The sequence below is a fragment of the Callospermophilus lateralis genome, chromosome 14 (assembly GCF_048772815.1).
Source record: "Callospermophilus lateralis isolate mCalLat2 chromosome 14, mCalLat2.hap1, whole genome shotgun sequence".
NCBI lineage: Eukaryota > Metazoa > Chordata > Mammalia > Rodentia > Sciuridae > Callospermophilus > Callospermophilus lateralis.
Window position 1 is genome coordinate 34,343,017 of NC_135318.1, and position 22,483 is coordinate 34,365,499.

A 22,483-nucleotide genomic window follows, 5' to 3' on the forward strand; every position below is an offset into this window, starting at 1 on the left:
GTGGGCAGAACACACCGTGTTTGTGGGAGGGTTTTCCAGAGGAACGCTGGGAGAGAGACTGGCCCAGAGGAGGACGGAGTGGCCCTGCTCTAGGAAACAAAGACAGAAAGCTCTGGCCCAGCAGGCAGCAGCCAAGACCCAAAGGAGTTGCACTGAAGGGGCCCAGACCTCGCGGGCCCCATGGCTGAGAAGGCCACAGAGGAGACAGGGCTGTGGAAAGAGGCCTCTCCCCAGGATGCCTCGGTGAGTGACCGGCACCACCTCTGTCGGTGAGAGGGGAGGAACTGGACCTTTCCTTGCTCCTTCAGGAGCTTGGAACAAGCAGAATGAGAATGTAGAGCAGGACTCTATTTCCGGGACGTCAGAGGGTGGTGAGGAGCAGATCTGGAGGCCTGGAGGCCTCTGAGATCACTTCTGGCCCTGAGGCATGCTCCTAGAGGAAAATGAGGTTCTTATGTGAGACTTGGGCTGATTTTGCCTTTTCCAAAATCAAGACTCCACCGCAGAAATGTGCTCATACATACCAGGAACTCTCCGGCTGTCACCTTTGTTCACGCAGCTGTCAGGTCAAGAATCTCAATGGCAGTAAAGTGACAGATGACAGGTGACTTTTGTGGGAACATCAGGTTTATGCTCAAATAATGCAGGCAACTGTAAGATCTGGGAATGGATTGGAAGGAATAAACATCGGCCAAGGGACCTTCCTCTCTCATTTTAACAGAGAAATGTTTACTTGGTAAATGGCCTTTGAGTGGAGAGAGTGGGCGGGATTTGTAGCAGGAGGCTACATTGGAAGAAAGAAGGGAAGCTGGTCCCACCTCTGCTTGACCCTGCCCCACATTTCTGTCAGTCCGGGTGCCCAGAGGAGGACTGAGGTGGCCCCGCTCTCAGAAACAGAAAGCTCTGGCCCAGCACCCAGCAGCTAAGACCCAAAGGAGTTGCACTGAAGGGGCAGGAAGCCACGGGCACCTGGACTGCCCGGCCAGGCAGACGGAGCCCACTTTTCCTACCAGTTCTTCAACCACAGTATTGATCAGCTCTGCTCTCTGAGTTCCTGTGGGGCCAGCCCCTGTGGGGAAATGACCCCTACCAGCCAGGGCAGCAATGGTTACCTCCTGAACAGGACATAAAGTCAGGAGTGGCTTTAAGGACATCTTCTACCCTAAAGGTCACCACCAAAGATTGAGAGGCAGAACTCTACATGCAAAAAATGCATACAGGCCCTTCCGCTGACAATTTCCTTTTCTTCAATTCTGTTACTCTAGGTACCAGGCCACGGTCTGCCCCGCCCACCCCTCCTTTTTTTTTTTTTTTTGGTGCAGGGGATAGAATCCAGGGGCTCCAGCATGCCGGTAAAATGCTGTATCACTGAGCTATAACCCCAACCCCTACCCCTAACATTTGTGGGGCCTGGAACAAAAGGATGGGGACCACATATATGTATGTCTAGGAAAAGCTATCAGTCAAGCCGGGCACAGAGTCGCACACCTGTAATCCCAGCAGCTTTGGAGACTGAGGCAGGAGAATGGCAAACTCAAGGCTAGCCTCAGCAATTTAGAGAGGCCCTAAGCAACTTAGCAAGACCCTGTGTCAAAATAGAATGTAAAAAGGGCTGGGGGGGCTGGGATTGTGGCTCAGCGGTAGAGCGCTCGCCTAGCATGGACGGAGCCTGGGTTCCATCCTCAGCACCACATAAAAAATAAAGGTTTTGTGTTGTGTCCATCTACACCTAAAAAACAAAAATAGATTAAAACATACTTAAAAAGGGGGGCCTGGGGATGTGGCTCAGTTGTTAAGCATCCCTGGGTTCAATCCCTGGTTAAAAAAAAAAAAAGGAGCTATCCATCAAGCAAAGTACTATTAAATAAAATAGTTTGCATCCTCTTACCTTGACATAACTTCCTTACAACCTGAAAGGTCAGGGTGTTACCAAAAGTTTGGTGCTTGTCTCCAGTGCCAATCCAATAACAAGGACACATTTTGACAAAAAGGAAAAAAAGAAGGTTTATTGCTAGCAAAGGAGAAACACAGGGGACTCCTGTCACAGAGGCTGTGATTCTGCCCATCAGCAGAAACAGGGGGCTTTTAAAGAGGGATTCAAAAGCTACATCCCACGTGTTCTCTGTTGAGAACAGAGTCATTTCTGAGATCTTCTGGTGCCATCCCCAAAGTCTGGATTACTTCCTTCCTATGGGGGCGTGTACTCAGGGAAAGATAACTCTGCTTACGTGGGGAAGAAAGATGATCCTGTTTCCCCTGAGATTAGGGAGGAGCAGGGAGAGAGGAAGAGAAAGAAACATGTCCATTTTAAAGATCAGATGCAGTGGCAGAGCAGCAAGGGCTACATTCAAAGCACAAAGTGGGCCACTGTTACAAGGGTTTCTCAGAGGAGCAGCTAGGAGCAGCTAGGATGTGGTGGCATAGGGAGCTGGCTTTTAGCCCAAGCCACGATCTGTCTTCTTCTCTGCCTACCCCTAGCTCCATCCCACTCTATCACCAACTCCTCCAGCCCTGTGGTCACCCCAGCCTCACATTCCATCCATGTCCCCCACAGACAAATGTCCCTCTGGCTTGGGGGATCCACTTGAGTGCTACTGTCAGTGTTCCTGAAGAAGGACCTCGGAACCAGTGAATGCAGGCCCTAGGGATGGGACTGAGGCAGGTTGCACAGGGACATCTGGTGTCAAGTACCTGGAATGACAGGTGCCCATGGCACACCCAGTCCCCACATCAGGAGCAAGAGCAGGGCCAGGGAAGGACAAGAGAGGCCTGGGCTCCAGGCAGAGCTGTGCGACATCTGGTCTTAATGTTTCAATAAAGGCCCAGGAGTGTCCCCGCAGCCAGGAACAAACCCTGCATGTCCCCATCAGCCACAAGTAAGCCCTCACTCAGTGTGTCACCCCTGCAGACGCCACTCCTGAACCAGAACTGTGCTCCGCGCTGAGCTTCCTTCCTGTCTCTGCTTCTGACTCAGGAATTTGATCAGAATTTAATACAAGGAGAAATTACAATGTAGCCCAGCAGGCGCTGAGCTGGTTACCTACAAATAAACCTGCTTTTGCTTTTTTGGGTGTCACCTGTCAGAAATTCAAGTGATGTTCTGACAGTCGTACTGATTAAGATGTCAGCTGAATAGATATTTAAGTATTTGAAAAATACAGAGAGTTTGTCAAAACCTCAGGAAGAGTCTAACAAATCCTTCCTGGGAGCCAAGGAAAATATTTTTAAAAAGAACAGAAGACATCTTCAACCCAGGCGCCAATTTTCTTCCAAAAGCAGAGCTGCCTACGTGGCTCCGGGCAGGCACAGTCCCTCCATAGTCTCAGGGCTGGGGGCCACTGGCACCTTTTAACTTCATCTGTCCTCCATCTTGCTGCCTCTTTCCCTGGGTCCCAGTGCCCTCTCCTCAAATCGTAGCATGCTGGACTTGAGGTCACCTCCCACACATTGCTCCAGAATCCAAATGTCCGGCTTTGTGTCATCAGCAGCTCCTCTGTCCCTAAACCCTACCTGGGAAGCTTTGGGCCTGCAGAAGCAATTTCTGAGTTAATTCATATCTGCTGCCAATTAACTAATAACCCTCCTGTTTGAAAAACAAGATAATAAATAGGGTGCACATTAGCCCAGATGAGTCCTTCAGCAGTTGATACATGTTCTGATAGTTAACACAAGAAACTGGAGCAACTGGGCAGGGTGGTGACAGTGGGAGTGGCCAGAGAAGGCAAGCAGAGTCAACTGGCCAGGAGTCCAGCTGTTTCCTGAACCTCCTTTCTTCTTTCCTCCCACTCCCCTCACCCCTACGTGTGTGTGTGTGTGTGTGTATTTTTTTGCGGGGGGGGGGGCACTGGGGATTGAACCCAGGTGTGCTTTACCACTGAGCTATATCCCCAGAACTTTTCATTTTTTATTTTGAGACAGTATCTTCCTTAATTTGCTGAGGATCTCACTAAACTGCTGAGGCTGGCCTTCAACTTGTGAACCTCCTGTCTCAGCCCCCAGAGGAGCTGGGATCATAGGCTTATGCCACAGCACTCACCCTCCCTCCTGCTTTGAAGCATGGGCTGCAGGGGGGCAAGGTGGGAGTTCTACTCCTAGCCTTGGTCTCTCCATTTGAAAACATATTGTGAAATATCTCAAACATCTGTTTACACAGGGAACTCCTACTCACCCACCGCTGATTTCCAAGCTAAACCCCACTCCATTACCCTTCTCCCCTATATCTGTCCTGGTTCCTCAAATATAACCCCTCTCCTGAGCGAGGTGTCTTATCTTTCCCATGTTTTTACTGGGTAATTTCTTTTTTTGGGGGGGGGTACCAGGGATTGAACTCAGGGCACTCAACTACTGAGCCTCGTCCCCAGCCCTATTTTGTATTTTAGTTAGAGACAGGGTCTCACTGAGTTGCTTAGCACCTCAATTTTGCTGAGGCTGGCTTTGAACTTGCCCTCTCCTGCTTCAACCTTCTGAGTTGCTGGGATCACAGGCACGTGCCTCTGTGCCCAGCTTTGCTGGGTGATTTTTTAAAAATATTTTTTAGTTGTCAATGGATCTTTTATTTGTTTGTTTGTTTATATGTGGTATTGGAGGAGGAATCCAGGCCTCACACATGCCCAAGCAAGTGCTCTACCGCTGAGCCACAACTCCAGCCCTTTACAGGGTAATTTTGATCATAGTTCAACCCTTAAGCTATAAGTAGCTTTGGTCTGCTGTTTTAATACTCTCCTAGGACTCTGGGGGCTGCTCATAGGACACCTGCCACCTGTACTAATCCCCCCACTTCCATTGGTCTGGAGTTTCCTTTTCCAGGACCTCCTACCTCCGCTATTGCAGGAGTAATTTGACAAAGTCATCATCATATTTTTTTGGCCTGAGGCACGTGTGGATGTTGTGTTCGAGGTGAAGACGCACCTAGACCAGAAACTTTTTTTTTTTTTTTTTTCATTTTTAGACCAGAAACTTGAGGTCGGCCTGCCTCTAGGCCTGTCTTTCTCCCTCCTAACACTTGACTTACTAAGCTTACTAAAATCTAAGCTTCTCAGAGATGCCCTTTTTCACTGTCACTTCCCAAGTTCCAAGCCTGAAGTGGATTGGGGACTCCCAGGTGAGGATCTATCGTGTGTTTTGTTGAAGGAACGTGTCAGTGAGAGAAGGGCAGCTCTGAGGGCCAAAGCTCCCGGGAGCTTGTTAATGAGTCCATACTTAATCCTGCTCCAGTGAACCAGAAGGAGAGCACAGGGCACTAGGAGATACCCCGCCAGATCCAGGGTTCCCCAGCTCCCAGCTCAGGTCGTGCCACTCGGCTGTCTCCAGTTGGGAGTCTGGGCGTCATTCATCAGGTGCTGCATGGATTTGAGCCCACATAGGCCTGAAGTTGAGGTTCTTTGGCGGTAAAGGCCATCCTGGGAGAACCCCAAGCTCCTCCTGAAGGAAGGAGATGTGCAAGACTTCATCAAGACTCCTGTTCTCTGGGGTTCCACCTGCACAAACCCATCTCCTGCCAATGTGGACCCTCAACCACATTGACAGCCGCTGCTGTCACCCCTCAGTCACCTTGTGTCCTCTCCTACATCCTCTGCAGTCTCTGAAGGAGTCCCTCCCCTTCATGTCTCCCAGCAGGGTCTCCAGGACAGCTTGTTCTCCTCTGAAAGTGACAATAGCCTGTACTTCACCTACAGCGGCCAGTCCAACACCCTGGAAGTCAGAGACCTCACCTACCAGGTATGGGCACTGGGTTCCTGGGTTGAAGGGAAGAGGAGTGAAAGGGAAGCCACAGAATTCCCCAAGTGGAAGGGAAGGGTGAGCCGGTCCTGCAGGCTTTCTTCTCCCAAGGACAGAGTCCAGTCTATGCTGATGCCTCACTTGTCGGGGTGAGCACCAGGGAGATTTCTCTCATTCATTGCCTACACATGGAACTGGAAATGAGGGGCATGAAGAAGGTTGGAGCCCATTGTAAAAAAAAAAAAAAAATATATATATATATATATATATATATATATATATATATGCGCATGGGGGCGGCTGGGAGGGCTGGGATTGTGGCTCAGTGGTAGAGCACTTGCCTAGAATGCGTGAGGCTCTGAGTTTGATCATTAGCACCACATAAAAATAAATAAAAATGAAGGCATTGTGTCCATCCTTAGAATATATATATATATATATATATATATATATATATATTTTTTTTTTTTTTTTTTTTTTTTTTTTAAATGCATCTGGGGCACTGTACCACTGGGCCGCACTCCAGCCCTTCTTATTATTTACTTAGAGACAGAGTCTCAATGAGTTACCCAGATTGGCCTCAAACTTACAACCCTTCTGCCTCAACCTCCTGAATAGCTGGGATTACAGGCATGCACCACCATGCCTGGCTCTGGATGGCTCTCTCTCCCCATCTCTCTCTCATTAAATTGTGTGTGTGTGTGTGTGTGTGTGTGTGTGTGTGTGTGTATGTATCTCACTTTACCACAGAGCTACATCCTCAGTCCTTTTTATTTTTAATTTTTTATATTTTGAGATAGGGTTTCACTAAGTTGCTGAGGATATTGCTAATTAGTGATCCTCTTGTCTCAGCTTCCTGAATTGCTGGGATTACAGGCATAAGCCACCATGTCTGGCTGCAAATCTTTTTTAACTTTAGATTTTGAAATAAATTTAGACTTTTGAAAAAGTTACAAAAATAATTTGGCATTCCCATGTTCCTTTTGTCCAGCTTCTCTAATGTTAAACTCTTGTATACGTCAATGTAATTATCAAAACTAGGAAATTCTGCTGGGTGCAGTAGCACATGCCTGTAATCCTGTGACTCAGGAAGCGGAGGCAGGAGGATCACAAGTTCCAGGCAAGCCTTGGCAAATTAGGGAGGCAAGACTCTGTCTCAAAAAATAACAAAGTTTGGGGATGTAGTTCAGTGATAGAGTTCAATCCCCATTACCAGAAAATTAAAAATTTAAAAACAAGAAATTCACAATGTGCAATGCTATTTAGTAAATTATATATTTATTCAGATTTCATCTATCTATCTATCTATCTATCTATCTATCTATCTATCATCCCTATATATCTACTTATCTATACTTTTTGGTAAAATATATGGTCCCAAGAGCTAATAAAATAACCAGAACAACCAGAATGCAAAGAGGTTCTAAGGAATGTCTTGGTCAGAATCAAGGGCCCCTATTCCCCCACTTCCCCAGGACAGACCACATGTTTCCCAGATGGAACATGGTGAATCTCAGAGATGGGAGTCTGGCTTCTTGTGAGCATGAATTGAGACAAGCTAATGAGCCACACCATAACCTTTCTCTGCTCTGCCACTTATTAACTGTGTTACCTTGAGCAAGTTACTTAACTGCTCCGAGACTCATCTGTAAAACAGAGATTATTATAGAACATATGCTATAGGTTTGCAATGAAGATTGAAATAAATCATGGATATAAAATGATTAACAAATGTCCTGAACAGTATCATTTTTTTTGTTTTGTTTTGTTTTGTTCTGTTCTGCTATTGCACATGCTTTCCTGTCTCCTTATCCTTGGACTTGGAAGTAACTGTTCAGGTTCTCAGTATGGGTGGGTTCTGCCTCTATTTTTGGCAGACCCTGGGTCAAGGGGTGCCTCAGGTCTGTTGTGTATCAGCAGGGGGGGGTGCCCTGGGAACAGGGGCAAAAGAAGGGACAGGGGAGCTGAACAGAGTCTGCTGAAGCCCTCTAAGCTATTTGGCTTTTTGAGGAACCTTTTGATGTCTCCCACAGGTGGACACGGCCTCCCAGGTGCCTTGGTTCGAGCAGTTGGCTCAGTTCAAAATACCTTGGTTGTCTCACAGCAGCCAAGACTCCCGTGAGCTGGGCATCCAGAACCTGAGCTTCAAAGTCAGAAGTGGGCAGATGCTGGCCATCATAGGGAGCTCAGGTACCACGGAGAGCACCTGGGATGCAGAATGGACCTTCAGACAGAGATGCTTCTCATAAAACCCTTTGCTAGTAACTCCTCTTATTAGCTCTTATTAGATGGTTGCTACTACTATGAATGACGAATGTGCCTCTGGTCTACCTGGAGCTGCAGCCATAGCGTCAGTCTTTAGTTAGCACCTGCATTGAAAGAGGATGATCAGGAAGCTTCAGAACATCAAGTTCTCTTCAGAGACTCCTCCAGCCACAGGGCACTCGCTCAGGTCATTACCCCCATAGTCCGACTCAGGTCATGGTCAGACCGTGACTAGGCAGAGTTCTGCCAAACTCTCCCCCTCCAAAGTCATAGCCAACCTGCAACCTTCTGCAGAGAACTGGACTCTTGAATTGCTTCAAATAGACACTTCTCAAGGCTAAATTAGTAAATTATATATTTTATATTATAGAGCATCAGAGCGACAAGAGGACTTGGATAACAAAGTTCAAGCTGGGACTCTCCTCCTTACCGGCTTTGAAGCATTTTTAGAGAAAGATTTTCAAATTATCTAGTATTCAATACTTCTAGGGTACTTTCTCTTTCTCTCTCTCTCTCTCTCTCTCTCTCTCTCTCTCTCACACACACACACACACACACACACACCCATTTCCCTTAATTTGATTGATGTGGACACTAAATCCAAAGGACACACAAACTAGAACTTAAACTTGATCCCTTGATTCTCAGATCCAGGTGTTTCTTCCAGGGACACCTTACACAGTATAGAGAGAACACTTTATATCTTTTAATTAATCATTTCCAGAGGTAGAGATTACTCAACGTTTTGAACATCTACCCCAAACTTTTACACTCCTCTGATAGAGAAGTTCTGTTTATTGTCTAACCAAAGATCAAATGAGTTACTATGTGCAAATGTACTTTGTAACTAAAACAACATGCACAATCATTAAGCCCCTCCCCCTCTGGCTCTATCCCTATAATTCGGACCTAACCAAGAAAAAAAGCATTGTTTTGATTTTTAACTTCCGATAGTTTTTCTTGTTGTTTTCTGCTTTTTCTTCCTAAACTGAGCATGTGGGCCTTCTGTGGGATCATCCTGGTGAGTACATGGCACATACGACTCTAGCTCAGAGTCTATCTGATTTGTGATTGAGGAAAGGGAAGTTCAGAGAGGCGGAGCAGAAATTACATTGAGTAATCTCTAGGTCTTTTGACTGCAGGTTCAACATTGTTTGGCTTCAGGTTAACTTGGCAGAAATTATTAAAATGATTTCTTAGAAAGGTTTATCCATTGTATTATCTGTGACTTTTAAGATACACGCACACACACAAATGCTGGCCATAATTTTAAAAAATTATATATCAGCTCCAGGCATTTAGCTTCTATAGAATCAGCAATGCCAAAAGTCTTCCAATTAATAAATTTGCTGGTGGGGAGATGCCGGCCATTTTACAAGGGTCTTGAGGGCCCATGAATGTTTTTCTCTGGGTTCAAAGAGGGCGTCCCCAAATGTACCAGGCACCCTCCTTTGAAAAAACTGCCTATGCCTCCAACAAAGTTCTGCATAAGAAATGTGGTCCCCCTGCTCTCTTGCTGGGAATCCATCGTCCCTGTCCTCACTGGCAAAGTCCCCTGTTCTCCCAGAGCCAGCAGCTGATGTCTGAGGCTGAGCAGGAGCAGGACTGAGGCCCCTCTCTTTGCTTCCTCCTCTGGCTATTTTGCTTCCCCCAAATTCTCAGGGATCCTGAATGAGGTACACACAGGGGTAGAGTGCAGGTCCCTTCCACTCAAAGTGCCTGGACAGTAAGCAGGAAGATGACATGGGGAAGCCTCCTAGTTTTTAAATTTTTCATTGAGTGCCTTGGGGCTGCCTGCAGACAACCCACGGCATATGGCAAGGAAGACTTGTCACATGTTGTTTATTGCCACTTTCCTTGTTTTAAAACAACTTGGAAAACTTGCTCTCCAAGAGGGATGTACTTTAGGAAACCAAAACCCACCTGGGGCAGACTGGACAGAGCTCTCTTCCAGCTGGGGCTAATCAGCACTCGGTTTAAACATCTGTTAAAGAAAGAGCCACATCAAATGTTTTTGGAAATTAGATCTAACCTGATGCTCACTTCCCTAAATCAATGGTAGTCTTCATTTCTTTCTTTTTAGTTGTAGATGGACACAATACCTTTATTTTATTTATTTATTTTTATGTGGTACTGAGAATGGAACTCAGGGCCTCACACATGCCAGGCGAGCGCTCTACCAGGAGCCACAACCCCAGCCCCCAATAGTAGTTTTTTTGTCAGATGTGGATGGTGTTAACTTGAGTTTAGGGGTCTTTTTCTTTTTCTTTTTCTTTTTAAGAGTAAAATACACCACTGATGGAAATAAGAGATAAGGGTATAGATACACTATGCTTTAAAATTATTTCCACCTCTATTACTTTTCCACCTTCTTCCTTATGTTTCAAAATAAGTTCTGGTTTTGCATTTTTAAAAGACACCCTATGAATATTCCAAGTTAGTTCTTCCCACAAAGCCAGCTTGTGAGCTAAAGGACAATGAATGGTGAAATCTTGCTGGCATGTTTGTCGGCCAGGAGTGGTTCCGCTTCACAGTGCAATTAACCCCAGCCTTGCTTGGGTTGGAAGAGCATTGGTTGGCAGTGGAAAGTGACAAACATTCCAGGCATGAGCAGGACTCCAGCCTTCTCCTGTCATGCAGCCTCTGGCTGACCTAGCCAAACCCCTGGGATAAATGCGTCTTGACCTCAAGGGTGCCCCAAGTTGACTGCAGAAAACAGGTCCAACCCAGGTCTAGGAGCATGCCACCTTCCCTGGAATTTGCCCACTTCTGTGAGGACAGAGCTGTCCACTGGCCCCTGTAGGAGCTCTGTCCTCAGGGATGTCTGGTTGCTTGGCAGGCTGTGGAAGAGTCTCATTGCTGGATGTGATTACCGGTCGTCACCACGGTGGCAAGATGAAGTCAGGCAGTATCTGGATCAACAGGCAGCGCAGCACCCCTCAGGTCGTGAGGAAGTGCGTGGCCCACGTGCGCCAGCATGACCAGCTGCTGCCCAACCTGACGGTCCGAGAGACCCTGGCCTTCGTTGCCCAGATGCGCCTGCCTAGAAGCTTCTCGAAGGCACAGCGTGACAAAAGGGTAACTAACTGACCCCAGTAGTGACCTCGGGGGTCAGAAAAGACACATATTCTTCCCCTTCCCCACCCTCCCTGGCCTGGACAGGGACCCAACCCAGGTGGAGTTTGAGCAATACAGCTCACCTTCCACCTGCAGGAAAGAGGCCATATGGTCACTCCCCCGCCCCCATCATTCAGTCCTCCTTTAGGACCTCCAGAAGCCATCTCAGCCCCAGTGGGTCCCCTTCATACTCATCCAACGTAGGATCTGTGTATGTTTTCTGGTCCTCTGTGTGGGCAGTCAGCCCAACTGACAGTCTCATGTTCCCAACACACGGCGATGCTCCCTCTTGGTGAACCTCCCAGGACAGGGGACAGGACGGGGGCAGGAACACAGCAACAGAGAAATGCAGAGCTGCAGATGAAGGGCTCCCTCACTTTAACACCTGGGCGGAGGAGCAAGTGTCTCTACACTTTGGGTCCCAACGTGTGCAGCCCTTGTGGGGCTCAGGCTGCGCTCCGCCTGCAGGTGGAGGACGTGATCGCGGAGCTGCGGCTGCGCCAGTGCGCCAACACCCACGTGGGCAACGCGTACGTGCGCGGGGTGTCCGGGGGCGAGCGGAGGCGAGTCAGCATCGGGGTGCAGCTGCTGTGGAACCCAGGTAAGGGCCGGGCATGGGGGGCGCTGAGTCGGCTGCTCTGCCTGGCTCGGGCCAGAGCGGTCACCAGGCTCCTTGCTCTGTCGTTGGGAAGGAATCCTCATCCTGGACGAACCCACCTCCGGGCTCGACAGCTTCACCGCCCACAACCTGGTGAAAACCTTGTCCCGTCTGGCCAAGGGCAACCGGCTGGTGCTCATCTCCCTCCACCAGCCTCGCTCGGACATCTTCAAGCTGTTTGACCTGGTCCTCCTGATGACGTCTGGCACCACCATCTACCTCGGAGCCGCCCAGCACATGGTCCAGTATTTCACGGCTATCGGCTACCCCTGTCCCCGCTACAGCAACCCCGCCGACTTCTATGGTGAGGTAGCAAGGCCAGTGAACCCTGACCTGGTGCACAGGACCCTCCCCACCCTCTCTTCATCTCTTGCTGAAAAGATGCAAGAAAAAATTCTCAAACATCAGGAAAGGAGGAAGGAGTGGGTGGTGGGCAGAGCCAGGTGGAAGATTTTGATCAGTTTGCCAAGGATCAAATGCTAGAAAGAGGATGTGAAAAAAGGTATCCTCTCACAAATAGCCACCCTTCTGTGCAGGACAGATTGGGATGTACAGAGGGGATAGAATCCAAAGGGTTTGGATGATTTCTACAGTTGTGGTCTTTATTCAGACTCTGTTAAGGAAACAGGCTATTTAAGATCCACAAGCCACCAGGGAATCTTGAGTGTGCCCTGATGTCCCCACAGAAGCAGGGAGCCTGCAGGTTAAGTGGGGTGGAGGGGTCCAGGGAAGAGCTAACTCAGGGCCTCGCTGTTGGCCTTGGCCACTGAACCTCTAGTTATGAAAATGGCTCTTTCAGCCTCAGACTGCTGTTCTCCAGGGTCCTGAGCACACAATATTACACATTTGTCAAATATGTGATGAGTTTATGTATTCCTGGGAACCAGTAGCTTTTTCAGGTGCCTGACCTGAAAGCATCCCTCAAGAGCACTGAGAACTAGCATGGCTGCTGGACAGGTGGCATAGTTATGCCAGGGTCAGGGGATGCAGCAGCTGTGGCTGATCTCCGAGGTCGCCTGGAGCTTCAGGTTCTTCCTGAGATGGCAAAGTGTAGAAAAGAGTTCACCAATAAGTCTGACCACCAGACGGACCATATCTTCAAAGGCATACACAAAAGGGCCCAGATTGCCAAGCTCCAGAGGGTCTCGTGTTTGGCCTTCACATCCCTGCCAGGCCAAGGTCATCTCCATCTTTGCAGATGGGAAGACTGGAGCAGAAAGAGCTCAGCCCCTTTTCTGCTGGGGCACAGCTATAAGATCCAGAACACTGATGCGCCCAGTCCCAGGCCTGGACTCTAGTCCTGCTACCCATGTTCTCCTCCCAGCATCCTGGCTACCTTCCATCCCTCCCCCAGGAGGACAGGCCACTCTTCCTGGCCCCTGCTCCTTGCCTCTGTACTTGTGGCCTTGATGACCTCACACAGAGGTCACCCTCCCTTCCAGTGCTCAGGTGCCATTCTGACTTCCTGCCAGTGTATCATTCTCTGGCCAGCCATCCTCAGATAAGAGGGCAGAGGGCACCTGCCAACCTGGTCACTGGGGGCAATTTGATGTAACCTTGGTCACAGATTACCGGAAGTTAAATGCCCGTAGCGGACTGGAAAACTCTTTTGTATCATGATTTGGGAGAAATAGGAGTGGGGGCCCTCACCAGTATGGAGTATGAGAGCCACATAGGGTGGGAGGGTGCCCACAGTTTTGAGCTATCGCCCTGTGCTGAGGGAACAAACAGATGGTGTTTATAAGGCCCCTCTTAGACGAGGTCCTGTCTCAGATGTGTAATGTACACAGGAGGAGGGAAAAGAGAGAAGTGATGGAGACCAGCCACCCAAAGGCTCTGAAGACAGAATGGTAGGGGAGCGAGGGTGTGCTTGGGTCTGGAACCAGGAGGGTGTTGAAGGCCCTGCTAAGACTGGTGGGGTTTCCTTTCCTGGCATTGCAGGGGCACTGGAGGTTAAGGCAGAGCACTGTGAGAGGCGGGCCGTGGCATGGGACTGCCAGGCCTGGTTCAGGGCAGCAACCCTTGGGACCTAGAGGTGGCTGTCCTCTTGGCCTCTCTCCAGCTGGTGGGCGGACTCCTTTCCCTGGGGTCAAAGGAGATGACCAAGGGCAGTGCTCTCTGTAGCAAAGGCTGGTCCCTTGCACCCTCCAAGCAAACATGTTCTTCCCTTGGGCAAGCTGCTTGGGAAGCCAAATGATTGATTAACAGTGAGAGAGTGACCTTCCAGCTAGTCCATGACCAGCCCTCCTTCTCCCAGTGGGCTCAGGCATACCTGCAAGGCTGAGCCCTCATTACCAGCTTCCTGGACAGCTGGATTGGGAGCCAGGGCATAACTGTGGTGCAGACTTTGGCTCCTGGGATGTCCCCATAATGAGCCTAGGTGGTGGGACTGGGGCCAATGCCGCTGTTGTTGACCACTTCCTGGTCCATGTGTTTCTCCTGAGGCCTCGCAGGAGGAGAGACCAGCCATGGGGATCTTTCTGACTCCCTCAGCTCTGACCATCACTTCGTGGTTCCCACTCAGATAGTGGGGAGCTTGTCTTGGAGCTCTATCCATGGCCCTGTGTCCTCTGCTTACAGTGGACTTGACCAGCATCAACAGATGCAGCAGAGAGCAGGAAATGGCCACCCGGGAGAAGGCTCAGTCACTTGCAGCCCTGTTTCTAGAAAAAGTGCGTGGCTTTGATGACTTCCTGTGGAAAGCAGAGACGAAGGAGCTGGGTGTGGGCACCTGTGCAGCCAGGTACAGTGGGCCAGCATCTTGGAGTGGTAAATTCCCTGTGGCGGGTCCCAGTCCCTGACCCAGCCACATACTTACTGTCTCCCAACAGCCAGACCCTCCTGCAAGACTCCGGCCACCTCTCAATTCCCACTGAGCAGCCTGGGGCAGTGCAGCAATTCGCTACCCTGATCCGGTAACTCTCTTTCATTTGTCGCCAGGTCCCCAAAGTCTCTGAGTAGCAAATCAAGCCTTTTCTATCTAATGTGAATTTGGGGCTTCGGGTGGAGCTCAATGGTAGAACACTTGCCTAGCACGTACAGAGTCCTGGATTTGATCCCATTCCCACCCAAGAAAGGGAATTTGAAGGAGGAAGCAAGAGGTAGAACTCTTTGAAAAACAGCATCCTCAGGCCCAGAACCAGCCCTCGGGACATGAGAGACATCTGTTAAAATTCCTTCAAAAAAATTAAAATTTGTTAAACAAAATTAAAATAGTCTTACTGGCCTGGTAGTACTAGAAATAGCATAGTGGTCATTTGGGGAAAATTCAGACACTACTGGAGAATCTGACTTGGAAACAGAAGAGTCCCTGTCACATCAGCCCAGGCTCCTGTGCTCTGCATGTGTCATGCTAATCGTTTCCATATACATAAACATTTCAATACACAAGTCAGATCTGCATATTGTTCCGTGGTCAGCTGTTTTTCTCACTTAGCACCTCTGACTCTCACCTCCGTAGCCTCTCTACCACGTTCAACGTAGCCATTCTTCATTTATTTGTCCAGTTCCTACTGATGATCAGATTTTTTTTTTTTACGCTTTTGCAATTACAATTAATGCTATGGCAGACTTGCCAACTAACACTTGCCCGTCCATCTTTATGGGCCTAATTGATTTTCCCCTCCACAAATTATTTGTAAGTAAAATTGTCAGACTGCTAATAAAAGCCATGATCATTTATTTAGTACTTACAGTGGGGACATATACTCTCATCATTTTTCTGATTTAGTCCTCATAGGAACTCTGTAAGGTGGGTGTCACTATCCCCATTTTACAGATGACAAAAATGAGGCTTCCAGAGGTTATAGGACATTCCCAAGGTCACCCCACAACTATGTTTTCCCCTTGATACAGTTTTCTTTTGTTTTCTTAAGTCGTCAGATTTCCAATGACTTCCGAGACCTGCCGACCCTCTTCATTCATGGGGTGGAGGCCTGTCTGATGTCCCTAATTATAGGGTTCCTCTACTATGGCCATGGGGACATCAAGCTCTCCTTTATGGACACGGCAGCCCTCTTGTTCATGATCGGAGCACTCATCCCTTTCAACGTCATTCTGGATGTCATCTCTAAATGTGAGTGTCACCTGCTGTCCTGAGCAGACCGGGAAGCAGGCAGACATGGGCATCAGCCACTCTCTGAACTAGTCCAAGACTGAACTCTGTGCTCTTCCGAGCTCCTGGGGACAATGGGCTTTGCAGAATAATCGCATCATGATTGTGGAATAAAAGAGAATTGTTTTAAAATTATGCAAATTAATATTAGTGTGCAAACGGAAGCAAATTACCAGTGTCTTAGCCGTGGTGATCCTAACAGGATTTATACTTGAGAGTGGCTTGCAAGCCACAGAACCACAACCCCTAAAGAGCCTCCCCAAACCCCTGAATCAGGGTGGCTTTACTGTGTCTGTTTTTTAAAAACAAACAAACAGAAAAGGTAGGAGCTACAACTACTTTTAGTGGTATTAACAGAGATGCAAAATCACAAACACTGTCAGTTGCTTTCACCATTTCAATCTTTTCTTCCCTGCCCCCCTTTAGGTCACTCAGAGAGGGCAATGCTGTACCATGAACTGGATGACGGACTGTACACAGCTGGTCCATATTTCTTTGCCAAGGTGACTGCAGGGGGAGGGAGCAGCGTGCACTGTGCAGTCATTGCTGGGAGGTTTTGCTGAGCCCAGGAGGATGTGTTGTCTATGATGGCAGATACCACATCCCCCATGTGAATTTCAGAGCCGTGCATGTGTGTGTGTGTGTGTGTGTGTGTGTTTGTGTGTGTGTGCGTGTGTGTGTGTGTGTGTGTGTGTTTGGTAGTACTGGGAATTGAACTCAGGGACACTCTTGAACTTGTGATCCTCCTGCCTCAGCCTCCTGAGTTGCTGGGATTACAGGCATGAACCTCCAAGCCCCATGACTTGATAATTTTTAAATATTCACTAGAAGGTCAGGATCAGGAATAAGACTTTTCTGGTCAGCAGGAACCCCAAAAGGGAAGAAGTGGGAAACACCTAGCACGTTTTAGCTCTCCAGAACCCCAGATCAGGTAACGGAGGTGTTTCCAGGAAGAGGAGGTTCAGAGAGATTGTGTGACTCTACCAAGGCCACACAGCTACTAGATCTGGGAAGGAAGGCTGGGGACTTGAAACCAGGTCTTAGGAGAACAGAGGTGTTGTCCCCATGTCCTTGCAAGGGCTGTCCTTTGCAGGTCCTGGGGGAGCTACCAGAGCACTGTGCCTACGTCATCATCTACGGGATGCCCATCTACTGGCTGGCCAACCTGCGGCCCGGCCTGGAGCGCTTCCTGCTGTACTTCCTGCTGGTGTGGCTGGTGGTCTTCTGCTGCAGGGCCATGGCCCTGGCCGCTGCTGCCATGCTGCCCACTTTTCACATGTCCTCCTTCTTCTGCAATGCTCTCTACAACTCCTTCTACCTTACCGGGGGCTTCATGATCAACCTGGACAACCTGTGGATAGGTGAGGCCTGCTCCCCGTGCCTGGTTAAGCACCCACGGGCCTCGCGTGGCCTGCCTTCATGTGGAGATGGAAAACCATCGCGTAGGTCCCACCCGAGGCTGGCCCTCTGGAAGCAGATGCCTTTGCCAGCTGCCTGCAGGCCATGAGAATGATTAGGGGACACAGGTGACATTTCCTCATAGCCCCCAGCAGACATCCAGAAGTCACCCCAGTCCCCTCCCTCTCCACATTTGCAGTGAGCCAGCTCACATCCACCCTCCTAAATCTTTCTGAAATGTCCCCTTGGCTCTATCCCCAGCTCTAGCCCCCATCATTGGACCCTGGGTCACTGCAACAGTCTGGTCTCTGTGACGTTGGTCCTTCTCAGTGCTCACCCATGTAGAGGGCTTTCTAGGGGACACATTCACGACCCTACTTTCCTTAAAGCCTCTCAGGCTACTGGCTCCCAGCTGCCTCTCCAGCTCTTGTCAGCACACGCACCCTCCCACCTCTGAACCTGTCCTGCCCCTGAGTGGGGGCCACCCCCGCCTTCCGGGGTCTCCTGAAGCCCAGTAGGGATCAGTGTCCTCCCTCCCATAGCGTGACACTCCACAGGGTCAGAGCCACGCACCATCTCTACTGTAGAGCTGCCAAGTGCTCTGTGAACTGAGTATGTACAGGACACCTCATTAAATGACTCTCTAGAATTGTTATGAACCCAACACGTGGGTGACCCTGCAGCCTCTCAGGACCCTCAGCCCCCATCCAGGTTCCCCACTGCCTCCTGCCCCGGGGCCTTCATGCCCTCTCTCCCCTCCTTGCTCCTCAGAGTGCTTACTTCCCTGGGAGACCCGGCCCAGCCCTGCCTTAGACAGGAACACGGTGCAGAGAGGAGGTGGCACCTGGAACAGGGGGCTGAGACCATGTGAATAACCTGGCTCTTGCTGTCCTCAGCTCCCTCGTGGATCGCCAAGGTGTCCTTCCTCCGGTGGTGTTTCGCAGGGCTGATGCAGGTTCAGTTTAATGGATTCCCTTATACCGCACAGATAGGCAACGTCACCTTCTCGGTCCCAGGAGAGACGGTAAGTGACAAAGGCCGTGGATTCTAAATGAACGGACAACCAACTAGACATCTTCTTAATGAGCTTCCTGAATGTCTGTGTCTCCAGATCGTCAGTGCCATGGACCTGAACTCACACCCGCTCTACTCCATCTACCTCATCCTGGTCGGCATCAGCGGGGGCTTCCTGTTCCTGTACTATCTTTCCTTAAGGTTCATCAAACAGAAGTCAAGCCAAGACTGGTGATTCATAGCGGGGCACAGGGTGCACACCTGTAATCCCAGTGACAAGGGAGTCTGCGGCAGGAGATCAAAAGTTTGAGGCCAGCCTTAACAATTTAGCAAGATGCTCAGCAACTGAGTAAGAACCTGGCTCAAAATAAAAAAAAAATAAAAAGAAAGAAAGAAAAAGAAAAAGGACCAGAGATGCAGCTCAGTGGTAAAATGCCCCTGAGTTCAATTCCCAGTACCAACCCCCACCCTGAAAAAATTGGTAATTCATACCTAGACCCCTGCCTGCTGATGGGAAATCTTTGACAACACTCCCTTCCTCCAAAGGAGCCCCTTCCCAGCTAATAATGATGGACATGCTCAGCTACATCCAGCCCATGGCTGCAGTGGCACAGGTCAGCCACAGGATGGCAGTAGAATAAAGACAGTTGAAAGGAATTTCTGATCACTGGCCAGAGTTTGTGATAGTTGGGAGCGAGAAAACCAGGACTTGGTGGCACCTACAATGTTGCTAATTTATTTCTTTTGGATAAGTCTTTACATAGACAACTCACTTTGGATTGAGAGCAAATTAGGCAAGAATTGGGTAGCTGGGCTATGCAGGAATTGCTAGAACCCAAAGGGTACAGTAACATATATTATTTTGCAAAATGTCTTGGTGCATCTTCCAGTGTCTCCATAGCTCTATGTTCAGTAACTCTCAATATGGAAAGTGAGCTAGAACTTGCCATAGAAATGCCATTTCTTTCTGTGTGGAGTCATGGACTCCAAAGCCAAAATGAACAATTGAAGATTTATTGAGCATCTACTCTGTAGCAGGTATGGTACAAAATGCTTTATGTTGATGTCATCATTCACTCTCAGAACAACTCTCTGAGGTAAGTGGTATCCCATTTTATAGGTGAGGACACTGAGATACAGACACACTCAGTTTGCCAGGGTTATATAACTTTAATGCAACAGAGGCCTGTGGGAGTCAGAAAAGCCTTTGAGGCTTTTAAGGGTTAGCAGAAGGTGAGGCCAGAGCCACTGTAAGGCTTGGAAGCCCAGGAAACCTCCAGAAGAGGTTAACAGAGATTGTGTTGGCTCAGCGGTGCCTCAGACTTGCATCTCGCCGGCCCTGGCTCATCTCAGGAGCAACCTTGAACCTTTCACAGTGACCAGGCCCAGGTCATATGTTGCATGCCTGAGTACGGAGGTACATAGGAGCGATTGTTCCCGATGGAAAAGTGATTGTCTGGAACTAAAATAAGCAGTAAGGTGAGTGTTTGGGAGGCAAAGAGCAAATGTCCACAGATGCCCTAGGCCCTTGGTACTTCAAGTGTGGTCCATGGCACCTCCTGGGAGCTGGTTGGACAGGCAGAACCTCAGGCCCCCCAGACACCCTGCGATAGATGCTACATTTTCAGAAGATTGCCCTGGGGATTCGAACGCATATTCAAGTTTAAGAAGCAGCACCTTAACACTGTCATTTTAGAATCTGCCCTTCACGCTCAGGGAATTTACACGGTTACACTGCTACCAGCCAACCCCACTCAAGAGTCACTAAGTGTTGACAGTGTCCTTGCTTCATGGCAGACGGTGTCTTTCATCCAGATCAAGTTTGAATCCAGAGGTCATGTCCCTTTTGCTCCCTTCAGATGCAGAACAGTCCTTCAACTTGCCTGACCTTGACACTCAATGATTTTAGAGGATGTCTCTCAACTTGGGTTCACCTGATGTGTTTTCATGACTAAATCCAGGCTCTACATTTTTGGCAGGAATGTCACAGAAAGTGGCACGTGGTTTCCATTTGTCCCACCTTGATAGTGCTCACTTGGTTGAAGGGGTGTGCCAGGTTTCTCCACAGTCAAGCGACTATTTTCTCTCCTTTTGGAATTAGTAACCATTTTGTAGGGAGATACTAGAAAGCTGTGTAAATTGCCTGTTCTGCAACAACTTTCCATTTATTTATTTATATTGCTACTCATGTAGACTTGTGGTTTTCTATTTTATTCAATGAATTGTGACACTTTACCATCACTAATTTTTTTTTTTTTTTTTTTTTTTTGGTACTGGGGATTGAACCCAGAGGCACTTAACTGCTGACCCACATCCCTAGCCCTTTTTTGTATTTTATTTTGAAACAGGGTTTCACTAAGTTGCTTAGGGCCTTCCTAAGTTGCTGAGGCTGTTTTTGAACTTGCGATCCTCCTGCCTCAGCCTCCTAAGCCCCTGGAATTACAGCGTGTACCACTGCGCCCAGCTACCATCACTAATTTGGATGCTCTAATTGTCCCTGATTTGGCTAGTAAAAGCCCCTTCAAGTTGGCTTCAGCATCCTTCTGACATGTCCCCATCATTCTCTGACAACTTTGTGACACCAGAGAGTGTTTCAGGCTCATCTTGTGTTTCCCACCCAAGCCCTGAAATAGGATATTTCCTAAAGAATCTTGATCCTTTTACTGGACAATGGTAGTTAGAAGCCAAGATCTGAGAAGTCTGCTCACTGCTCTTGGGTATTGCTGCTCCCAAGCCTCTCGATGGACATTTAGGGAATCTGTGTGTGCATGCTCACCTGTACACACAGACTCACTGTGTATATGACTTTATGTCAATCATATCCGGTTCCAGCCCAGCACCAGCCGATTCCAGTTTCCTCCCATTTCCTGTTTGTAACACTCTCTTCCAGTTGTGAGGAGGCTGGCTTCCTTCTCATGACTCCATCACTTACTAATCCCCTGTATGTCACCAATCTCCCGTCAATACCTTCCCTTGTGTGGATGTCCTCCTTACCCTGCTGAGGGTGACAGGCTGTCCCTGAATCTGCACAGCTGTCCTCTTCCGCCTGCTCTGGCCCACCGAGGCTCTCCTGCCTCTCATTGTGGTCACCTCAGGAGGAAGAGGACATCAGTAGCTTTTTAATTCCCTGGTGATTCTAGCATGGCAGCTGCTGAGGTATACCATGTTGAATTGCCACTCAGCTTGCAAATGGCTTTAACCACTTGGTGGGCTTTGCTCTGCTGGGATACAGGGGATAACAGTAAAGGTGCAAAGGCAGGAGAAATGCCCCAAACAGTGCCATTTCTTTGGGTTTTTTCTAGAGTTTCTTCCACCATGGCTGCCCAGGCTGAGGCTTTAACAAAGTCCAGCATCGACTACATCCACCTTGTTCTGATTCTTCGGGTCTGTTTCCTTTGAAACTCACAAGGGCATGTGAGGCCCAGGAAAAGGAAAACCAGGGTTCAGTGAACCCCTTCCTGCTTTGCAAGGGGTAGTATTGACTTATCCGTTATTCTCAAAAGCCTGGGTCCCAGGCTTCCCTGACAAGAGTCAGATGATAAATATTTTAGGCTTTGAGGGTCAGATAGTCATGATTGTATTATTCTGCTGTTACGGTTAGAAAGCAACCCCAGACAATAGTAAATATGGCTGGTGTGGCTGTGTTCCAATAAAATACTGCTTATAAAGACAGGCAGCTTGCTGGATTTGGCCTGAGGCTGTGGTTGGCAGACCCTTGATCAAAAGGTAAAGGTTTTGAAATTTGCATTTTAAGCTCTCCAATTTCAAGTTATGCTATTGGCAGGGGAATTTTAATTAAACCAAAAATAATTACCTGTATTGACTCAAATATTTCTTGATGTGATTTTTAAAGAACTGCTCTTGTTCCTGTAAAGATTATTTAAGGCATAATCTTGCCCAGGGTTAAGCCAGTGATAAATCTTGCATTTGCTTTTTTTTTTCCCCCTCTCCTATTTTTCAACTTTTTTTGATCTCAGATTAAACAGCTCACGGCAATGTCGTCGAAATCTATGTCAAATCCAAGTGTACCAAGACTCAAATTGGTCACTTAGCAGAGGAGCCTGGCACAGCCTCAGGTGCCATTTTCCTCTGGGCAGACTTGCCTTGAGGCCCAGAGCATCCAAGGGACTCTGAAGAAGTGAGGGAGGTGCCGGGAAAGAGATGGAGCTTTTCCCCGCTGACCTGTGCTTATTTGGAAA

General features: G+C 48.6%; 1 protein-coding gene across 2 annotated transcripts; it reads left to right on the plus strand.

Annotated features, from left to right (window-relative positions):
* Window positions 1–180: 180 nt before the first annotated feature.
* Abcg8 (ATP binding cassette subfamily G member 8) lies at window positions 181–18,519 on the plus strand. 2 transcript variants are annotated; one of them, XM_076833419.2, is made up of 13 exons: window positions 181–243; window positions 5,614–5,718; window positions 7,752–7,908; window positions 10,823–11,061; window positions 11,569–11,701; window positions 11,793–12,062; window positions 14,339–14,501; window positions 14,590–14,673; window positions 15,634–15,833; window positions 16,299–16,375; window positions 16,966–17,233; window positions 18,167–18,294; window positions 18,382–18,519. In XM_076833419.2, exons 1-13 carry the CDS (start codon window positions 181–183, stop codon window positions 18,517–18,519), a joined length of 2,025 nt encoding a protein of 674 aa, XP_076689534.2. The 2 variants fall into 2 exon arrangements, with proteins under 2 accessions (XP_076689534.2, XP_076689535.2); XM_076833420.2 differs by having other exon boundaries at window positions 5,617–5,718.
* Window positions 18,520–22,483: the final 3,964 nt, after the last annotated feature.

Coding starts and splice junctions, on each gene's coding strand:
- Abcg8 (XM_076833419.2), top strand. CDS start 181: ATGGCTGAGAAGGCCACAGAGGAGACAGGGCTGTGGAAAGAGGCCTCT. Junction 11,702..11,792: donor GCAGCTGCTGTGGAACCCAG/GTAAGGGCCGGG, acceptor GTCGTTGGGAAG/GAATCCTCATCCTGGACGAA. Junction 15,834..16,298: donor TCTGGATGTCATCTCTAAAT/GTGAGTGTCACC, acceptor GCCCCCCTTTAG/GTCACTCAGAGAGGGCAATG.